Source organism: Orussus abietinus, unplaced genomic scaffold, assembly GCF_000612105.2.
Source record: "Orussus abietinus isolate OABI.00-Male unplaced genomic scaffold, Oabi_2.0 scaffold20, whole genome shotgun sequence".
Classification (NCBI taxonomy): domain Eukaryota; kingdom Metazoa; phylum Arthropoda; class Insecta; order Hymenoptera; family Orussidae; genus Orussus; species Orussus abietinus.
In genome coordinates, this window is record NW_019394282.1 from 758329 (window position 1) to 767551 (window position 9223).

Below are 9223 nucleotides of genomic sequence, written 5' to 3' on the forward strand. Positions count from 1 at the left end.
ACGTGTCGGCGAAGCGAGCCACGATTTGCTGTCGCTTGCCAGCCGAGGGCCCGAACGTCTTTGCCGTTCGCATCATTTTAAGCGTGTCCGGGTCGGGTGCCGTCTACTTTGGTGAATCAAAAAGTCATCGAGAAGCGAGCGAAGACGCAGCGTGCGCAACGAATCCATCATGGGAAGTAAGTGACCTATCCGTGGATATTAAATTAATTCAGAAGCGTCCGTTTCCCTCGACTTTTCGAAGGAGATTTAACCTCTCGAGACGTACGCTCGCAACAACATATTGCTTGCGGGTCCTCGTTTTTGCCTTCGGAAAGTCTGCCAAGCCCGTGGAGTGTGTTCCAGGTACTGATTGACTCTTTTTTTCAGTAAAATTCCTGGAAGTGATAAAGCCGTTTTGTAGCATTCTACCGGAAATAGCGAAGCCCCAACGTAAGGTGAGTTTCTGTCTGTCTATTTCTGGCTTTCTTACACGTGTACCGTTTTATGTACCGTATTCCGACAATTCGCCGCGGTCTACGGGTAATTCTGCACTGAAGACCTAGCGATTCTGTCCAAATTGAATTCCTCGTATTGCGTGACAGATGCATACCCTACAAACTATTTAATAGGAGAATAATTAAAGTATTTTTGTTCTTTCAGATTCAATTTAGGGAAAAGGTTTTATGGACTGCTATAACGCTATTTATCTTCTTAGTATGCTGCCAGGTATACCCATCTTGCGTTTAATGTAGTCATAATATTATATTATTGGAAAATTAGGTTCCTATTCTTATCGATTAATGTGATTCATTGAATTTATGTCCATTGCAATTATTTTCAGATACCTTTGTTCGGAATCATGTCTTCGGACAGTGCGGATCCATTTTATTGGATCCGTGTGATACTTGCATCCAACAGAGGTACCCTGATGGAATTGGGTATTTCACCGATTGTTACTTCTGGTCTTATCATGCAGCTTCTGGCAGGGGCCAAGATCATAGAAGTCGGTGATACACCGAAAGACAGAGCTTTATTCAATGGAGCTCAAAAGCGTATGCATCGGTTTTATTGATATCAAAATTTAATATAAAAGTAACACATTTAGTAATTTAATTGTATCTGTCTTACTTCAACAGTGTTTGGAATGGTTATTACTGTTGGTCAAGCAATTGTATATGTAATGACGGGCATGTATGGTGATCCTGCTGAAATAGGAGCAGGTGTATGTCTGTTGATCATCATTCAACTGTTTGTTGCTGGCCTGATTGTTCTTTTACTGGATGAGTTGTTACAAAAAGGTTATGGTTTAGGAAGTGGTATTTCTCTATTCATTGCTACAAATATCTGTGAAACCATTGTTTGGAAAGCATTCTCCCCAGCAACCGTTAATGCCGGTGCGTCTTTCTATGACATTTAACTAATTCTATACTTAATTTATACTTGATCTGCTCATATAATTTATACACGTTCTCATTTTATTAATAGGTCGAGGTACAGAATTTGAAGGTGCTGTAATAGCTTTGTTCCACCTAATGGCAACAAGACAAGACAAAGTTCGAGCCTTGAGAGAAGCTTTCTATAGACAAAATCTTCCTAATCTGATGAATTTGCTTGCCACTATTTTTGTCTTTGCCATAGTTATATACTTCCAAGTAAGTATATCTAAAAGTACTTACATTTACTGTTTCTTCCAAACCCTTACCATTCCATTGATCACTATCGTTGGGATAGGCTGTGAATGGAAGAAAATTAACTGCATGCATATTGCTTTAAAAAGTTTTAAATCAATAAACTTTTTAAATCACAGCTTTGCGACACATTGTGTTCTAGATTTTCTTAAATAGTAACGATTTTCAACTACTTTTTAAATTAACACCTGACTTTATTGCCTTCCAGGGTTTCCGAGTAGATCTACCTATAAAGTCAGCACGGTATCGAGGCCAGTACAGCAGTTATCCAATCAAACTTTTCTACACCAGCAACATTCCTATCATTTTGCAATCCGCCCTCGTATCAAATCTGTACGTCATATCACAGATGTTGGCGGTAAAGTTCCAAGGAAATCTGATCGTCAACTTATTGGGAGTTTGGTCAGATGTTGGAGGTGGTGGACCGGCAAGATCATATCCTGTTGGCGGTTTATGTTATTATCTCTCACCACCGGAATCCGTTGGTCACATTCTCCAAGATCCTGTTCACGCTTTCCTTTACATTCTTTTCATGTTGGGTTCCTGTGCTTTCTTCTCAAAAACGTGGATTGAAGTATCGGGCAGTTCTGCCAAGGATGTGAGTAACTTTTACATGCGGTTTGTCACAAAAAAAAAATACGTGTATATTTCTATAATTCAATGTAATCTTTCTCCAGGTTGCCAAACAATTGAAAGAACAACAGATGATTATGGGTGGCCACCGAGATAATTCCATGATCCGTGAATTGAACCGATACATCCCCACTGCTGCTGCTTTTGGTGGTCTTTGTATCGGAGCCCTCTCAGTTTTGGCTGACTTCCTCGGTGCCATTGGCTCCGGCACTGGTATCCTACTTGCCGTTACAATCATCTACCAGTACTTTGAGATCTTCGTCAAAGAACAAAGTGAAATGGGTGGCATGAGTACGCTACTCTTCTAAGCTCAGGATTCATAGACTTGAAAAGTGAATTTTTTTACACTCGCAAGAACTGAATAATAATTTATTATAATATAAGTTCGGCCGGGATTATCATTTCGGTAGCTTATCCGACGGTAGTGCCGGCCCAACGAGGGTCTTTCGTGCGAGAATGGGCCGCGTGAGTTTATATTTGGAATGTATTATCGGTATTATCGGTGTTCAATGAATCAACCGAGGTCACGATACGTACACCGAGTTGCGTCTGTACGAGCGAAAGTAACTTTCACGGAGTTCTCGTAACACTTTGTTACTCTCCTTCCACTGAGTCTTCAAGAGATTGATTTTAATTTGTTGCTCGCGGTAAGTGCGTTACCTACAAGGATCTGTGCAAACACCCAGTGTTATAAAATTAGTTATTCTTGGAAACTAAGAAATTACTTTGTGAACGATGACGCGTTCCCTCTTGTGTGGAAAGTACGGAACAGACTTCCGAGATTAAAATTGAAGGAATATGAAAGATTACGATGTGATGGATAACAGTGTATAGTTTTAAGCACGTTGACATTACGTAGGTGACCTTTCGCCGGATGTTACAGTTGCAACAAAATACCTTTGATACTCCGATAAATGTACATAGATAGAGAAAACGCGGTGATCCTCGAAGGTTCTTTATACTGACGTTTGAACGTCGGCTTTGGCCACGTTGAAAGACTCGGCGCGGTATGAGAGTGGAATCGCGCAATGTTTATATACATATATAAACGGCAATCATTGTTAGTGATCTATCCACTTTTTAACGGGACGAGACGCGTCCCCGAAAAGTGCTCGTACAGCGACTGATTCTAACAGTGTTCCCTCATATTAGTTAACATCATTCCTGTATTATTATTCAATAATACAAAGTAAATTAATACTTGTCTCGTATATTTAGGGGAGTACAATTTTATAAAAACTTCAAAGTGCTCTTTGACTTCCTCGCCAAGCCCTTCCTCCTCTTACGGGACTTCGCACTGCGGTCACGACTATTTTTATTAACACAAACACTGTAAAGTTAATAGGGAGAAAATCTGTGGACACTTGTATTTGAATCAGAAATAATATGCTGTGACGATACGGAGTACAAACACTATCACATCCTTTTCTTTTGAACAGTGTTAAGAATGGGACTAAAGGGAATAAAATGTTTTTCTATAAAATTGCTCTTTATAATGTATATATACAAAATGTACAAACATAACTAGTTTATAGCATGACTTCACTGATGCTAATTCATCGGCAGTAGAATGGATATGTTATTTCTGCTCTTCGTAAAATAGAGTGGAATAGAGAGCACCCAATTTATGAATGTTTGCCAAAAGCATGAGGCGGAGGACATCTGTAAACCGAGTGTTCGGAATTGACGTGTCAGTGTCACGCCACGCTACGTTGACACCTTCGGTACGTGTAAATAATGCCGGTGAAGGCACATTTTCATGCATGTATGCCCACATACATTCACGCATTACTGTATTGATCTATAACAGAAAGCACGAAATAATAAAATTAACCGCTAGTTAAGAAGTTAAGTTACCATTATCTCCGCCACGACGTACGATGTTCTCTTTCTAAGTGCTTGAACACCGTTAAATTTCTAAGATCAAATAAGTCGATTGAAACATGACCACAAAAACAAAAAATTACTTTTCTTGTTTGCTTCTGTTAAACTTTGTTTAGTCGTCGAAGATAAGGCAGTGAATCTGGTTTTACGTATATTGAAGAGATATTGTACCTGATGTGGCTCCAGCATAGGCAAAACATCTCTGATATTGGCAAGTGGTGGAGGTAATAATTGTCCGAGAGACATAATGTTTGTCAGCGAAATACTTTCTGCCGTATTCCAATTGGACATAATCGTGGCAGCAATGCCTCTTAACAGAACTGAACAATAAGACAAGGCAGGCCTGTACCAAGCCGTCAACTCCAGCAGTGTCCATAATAATGGAACGTCTTTAAATGTTCGACGGATTTGTAAATCTCTTTCAACGGTGACCTGAAATTTAATCATAAAGTGCATTTGAATTTTTGACGTCCTAATTGGTAAAAAATTGTGACATTAAGCAGCTTGCATACGTACTTTGGTAAACTCTTCATCGGGCCACGGCAGTCCATTATACATAACGTCTGGGGAAATTAACTCCACCAAGAGCAAACTAACAATTGTCAAAGCGTCTAAATTAACAGGATGTTGACCACCTTCTGGATTACTGCAGCATGCCTATGACAATTATACATGAGGCAATTTTAATTCAGACAGTATTTTGCATAACGCTATTTCACTTCGAATAGAATCACGTATTCATGTATGAATAAAAATGCCGGGAACACTGAAGTTAACCAAACCAACTGTCTAACGAAAATTTGGGAACGATAACAGTTTTTCATCCAGATGGATCTGTAATAAATGATTACTATCTCTTTTACCTTGATAGTCTCTACCAATAACATCTTATTCAGGATTATAGTTTCTTTGTCGAATTTATTTTCGGGTGGAGGCTTCCTAGGACCTTGTCCAATTACACCAGCGTGAAATACCGACGAATGCCTTTGAGCCAACATAGCACTTGTACCCTGAAGAAATCAAGAAATTACGCTACTAAAATTATTTTCAAGTATTTCGAGAGATTACAACATTGATAAACGGTTACCTGTTTATGGTTTTGTTGCAGTAACAAAGGATCCTCTGTATGGGATTCAAACTTCTCTTTTGCCCCAAAGTATTTCGATGGATCGTTGTAAATACTGTTTTCTAGAAGTTCCCTAAGTGCAAGAACTCTTGCGCATTGAGAATAGCACGACAGCATTTGAAGTAATTCACACACTGTCTTCACTCCACGCACCTTCTTAATCATATCTGTATAATGAAAGTATATTTAGATTCAGTCAGTCTTATTAAGGTATATTTAAACACTCGCCATTTCGTTGAATGCAAATAAAGAAATATCGTGTAATGGCTCTGGTCAATTGTAATGTAAGTTGTACGCTAGGTACAAAATGATCCACGTCAGAAGAACCTAATAGGCCCAGCATTTCAATAATGTCATTTGCAAGATCGATATCATCTGTTTTCATTAAGAATGCCGATATTTGTAATAAATTTGAACGGACTGCTCTTGTAACTGGCCTGGATCTAAGAATTACTGCTTTATCACTTTTCTCCCACCTGGAAATTTTTTAATCATATTTATTTTTCAACTTTAACCAACGTAATGTTAATATATAAACGAAGTCTTACCTTAATAAGATTGAAAGGTTTTGGTAGAATCTACGTGCTTCGTCATTATTTGTTGTATGTACATATTGTAACTCTCTGAGTGCCTGTTCCGTTACTTGAGTAAAATTACTGTTATCAACAGTATTACTTTCAGTTTCTGATTTGTTAACGGGTGGAACAACAATATTATCGCTCACGAGTCGTACTAAAGCAGCTAAATGAAAGTTGCTTTGACACGTCTTTAACATGAATGATGCCGAAGATATCAAAACATTTGGAAACTGTGCTCCGAGGAGAGATAACAATCTGACTGCTGTTTGAACTCTCAATGGATGCGGATTTAGAAGTAACGGTAACAGTGATGGTAGATCTTGTTTTACAGAGTTTAAGAGTGATATATTGGCAGACTGTGGACCATGAGTGCGGACTAAGACATCAATTTCTTTTAAAATTAATTCTAAGATCTCTCGACAAACGTTTTTAACACTTTGTGCTGCATTCACGCTGTGATAACCAACATTGCTGGTATTTAGACTTGTGTCCAGTAAAATGTTAATGATCTGCGAGGCACCTTGTTCGCAACCCAAAGCTAGATGGACCGTTAAATCTATTAAAGCTTCTGGTCGGTTATCAAAATATTTGCACCAATCCGCTGCAAATAATGCCAAATGTGGTATCACGTCTGGTCTCACTGAAATTTTAATTTATTAATTTTAGCTATAGTCATGTATAAGCTAAGTTATATTTACTGGAGATACTTACAAATCTGTAAAACATCGGTCGTAATAGCTTTAAGTAATGTTTGTGACAAAGAAGCCAAATTCACAAGGAATGGAACAGTTGCTAACTTCTGCTTTCTTGTATCGTCATTAATATTTACATTCTCGTCCAAACTCCACTAAAATCATTCGGATATTACACGTTGAAGTCTTGCTTTATCTACTACTAGAATCAAGTTTAAAGCCAAAGAAACCTACCCTAAATAAATCAAGCAGAGCTGTTCTAATATCAAGAAAATGACTGCCTGCTAAGTGCCCAAGAATCCCAACAACGGAATTTAACTTAGGATTCTTGATGTTACTTTCGTACCCCATAGCACAAAAATCTTTCAAGCCACATGATAAAACTCTCGTGATGACCGTGTTAGGAAAACAACTTCCAACATGAGCAACCACCCAGTCAAAATGAGGACTGTGCAAAACACTAGTATCTAAAAGTGCTTTAATGCAAGATTCTGTGTCTGAGTGTATTAAACATTGAAGACATTGTCCAGTTATATCGATGAGAGTACGAGTCGCTCTACATGACATCCACTGCTGCAGAAAATCATTTATTCCAGCACTAATTGTTAAGCATCCACGGTTTGAAAAATCCGACGATATCTTTCCTACAGTGGATAAAAATAACATGTACCTTAGCTTGTTTTCATATCAATGAGAGTTATCGATAACGACTCACCTAGTAACTCCAAAGACCATGCCGATACAATAGGAGCCCAAGCCTCTGGGTTCGCATTAATGAAATTATTAAGAACTCCGTGTATTTCAACAATGATAGCTTCTTCGCTAATCGGTAATGTTTGATTAGCCTATAAAATATGTATTAATACAATACATACACTAATATGTACCTAAATATATAATATCCTATCATAAAAAATGATTAAAAGGACCATCTTACCTCAATTTGACGCACATACTTATTGACAGCAACAAAAAATACGCTACAAAAATATTCGAGCACGGCATCTCTCGCAGCTGGTAGATTTTGCAGAAGTGATAACGCCGTTCTTGTTAAATCAAGGGTATTTACATTGTGATTCGATCTGACAGCACCAGAAATAAATTTTCTAACTTCAACCAAAATGTCCTGAGGAGTCGGTGCTTCAAGAGAGTGTGGCATTTTCGTTAAATTCTAATAACTTGAGCCACTTCGAAGCACGATAATAATATTCCTTTAGATATAATTAATCTGCAATTACTTTTTTGCGAAAATATAACATCTTAACGATTTTCTTCATCTTACACGAGTGAGATGTTAAACCATTTTGAGGTTAGAAGAGTAACTCGCTTTTTTAAATTCTTAGACCATAAATATCTAGACCTCGCATAGCAGCAGAGGGCAGGTATGTACCTTTATTCAAAAATATTACTAGACTGGAAGTGCTAGTGATCTCGTTCTTTCATATAGGGAATACGTAATTAGGCATTCACGCAAGCCGTCATTTCGCGTATGATTTTTACATTACCCTACTACTAGCGTTATCGAGCGTTTTCAAGCGTTTCTAGAGCGTTTTCGAACGTTTCCGAGAGTTTCTCGATCATTTTTAGAACATTTTCGAGCGTTTTCGAGCGTTATCGATCGTCTTTCGAGCGTTTTCGGGCGTTATCGAGCGTTTTTCGAGCGTTTTCGAGCGTTATCGATCGTTTTTCGAACGTTGTCGAGGGTTATCGATCGTTTTCAAGTGTTTTTGAGCCTTATCGAAGGCCGTACAGTGCCGTTGCGTGTTGTTAAGTGCAGTAGAGTCCCGTAGAGTCCCGCACGAACGCACTCATGCTCAACGCCATGCCCCGTAGCTTGGCGCTTGGCTGGTTGGGACGCGCGAAGATTTCTAGGAACGATCGCACTCGTACAGATTCGCTTCATGCGAGTTCCGTACGTGATATCCACGCGTGCCCCAAAGCTCCGTATCACGTCGACTTCGGAGCAACAATGTACTTAGAGTAAAGAGGGCGCCACGAGTGTTCTTCCCTTACCATCAAAAGCGTGCAGTTCGGTAAGCGTAGGTAAGCCACCACCGTCAACTGCCGCATGGTATTACTGTCAGGGGTACGTGAGCCGCCAACTATGACTGGTAGATGGCACCGCCATCGCGAGTGCGCGATCCCCTACCAGAAATTCGTTGCGCCGCTCTTGGGGGCAAAAAACAGTGAAAGCTGACGTACGAAACCAGAGGGCAGCACAGGATGCGATCTCACGATCCTGCCCGTGAGCAATCTCCCAACTCATCTCTGGTAATAAACGCCCTGGCTAGTCTCTTCTCTTTAGTTTAAGCTTAAACGCGTCGGCATCCCCGAGAGCCGCCATGTTTCCCGCACGAAATTTGAAAGGCCGAAACGAGCGCTTTTCCCCAAATTTCAATGTTATTTAACCGAATAGAATAAAGTTTGTATAACCTTTACTTTAAGTCCTATCCAAAGAAACTAATAGCTTTAATAAGTTCTCCGTGAACTGACTTTTCCCAAAGCAGCCGTAAATGTAAACGTGAAAGGAAAAACTTGGCACTTTATGTGCATGACATGTCTGCCAATGTTTTATTACTATAAAATGTCCATTGCACATTTACATACTGCCCTTTTTTTTTTTTCGCGTGCACTATTATCTCA

The 9223-nt window shown here is 39.2% G+C and overlaps 2 protein-coding genes across 2 annotated transcripts; one reads left to right on the forward strand and one right to left on the reverse strand.

Moving 5' to 3' along the window:
• Positions 1-3513, forward strand: LOC105694594 (protein transport protein Sec61 subunit alpha). Its single transcript, XM_012415431.1, has 8 exons — positions 1-176; positions 367-434; positions 640-705; positions 821-1031; positions 1116-1373; positions 1465-1631; positions 1876-2265; positions 2345-3513. The coding sequence occupies exons 1-8, from the start codon at positions 170-172 to the stop codon at positions 2606-2608; spliced, it is 1431 nt and encodes a 476-aa protein (XP_012270854.1). The 5' UTR covers positions 1-169; the 3' UTR covers positions 2609-3513.
• A 257-nt stretch (positions 3514-3770) lies between these two features.
• On the reverse strand, positions 3771-7910 carry LOC105694593 (integrator complex subunit 5). Its single transcript, XM_012415430.1, has 11 exons — positions 7518-7910; positions 7296-7425; positions 6815-7224; positions 6600-6735; positions 5859-6528; positions 5539-5786; positions 5272-5477; positions 5048-5194; positions 4701-4841; positions 4356-4616; positions 3771-4101 (listed from the first exon to the last, which is right to left on the reverse strand). Exons 1-11 carry the CDS (start codon positions 7737-7739, stop codon positions 3880-3882), a joined length of 2793 nt encoding a protein of 930 aa, XP_012270853.1. The 5' UTR covers positions 7740-7910; the 3' UTR covers positions 3771-3879.
• Positions 7911-9223: the final 1313 nt, after the last annotated feature.

Excerpts from the sequence above, each read along its gene's own strand:
- LOC105694594 (XM_012415431.1), top strand. Across the intron at positions 435-639 it reads TAGCGAAGCCCCAACGTAAG|ATTCAATTTAGGGAAAAGGT; the intron begins GTGAGTTTCTGT and ends TTGTTCTTTCAG. Across the intron at positions 706-820 it reads TCTTCTTAGTATGCTGCCAG|ATACCTTTGTTCGGAATCAT; the intron begins GTATACCCATCT and ends AATTATTTTCAG.
- LOC105694593 (XM_012415430.1), bottom strand. The coding sequence starts at position 7,739 with ATGCCACACTCTCTTGAAGCACCGACTCCTCAGGACATTTTGGTTGAA. Across the intron at positions 4,842-5,047 it reads TATTGGTAGAGACTATCAAG|GCATGCTGCAGTAATCCAGA; the intron begins GTAAAAGAGATA and ends TAATTGTCATAG. Across the intron at positions 4,617-4,700 it reads CCGATGAAGAGTTTACCAAA|GTCACCGTTGAAAGAGATTT; the intron begins GTACGTATGCAA and ends ATTAAATTTCAG.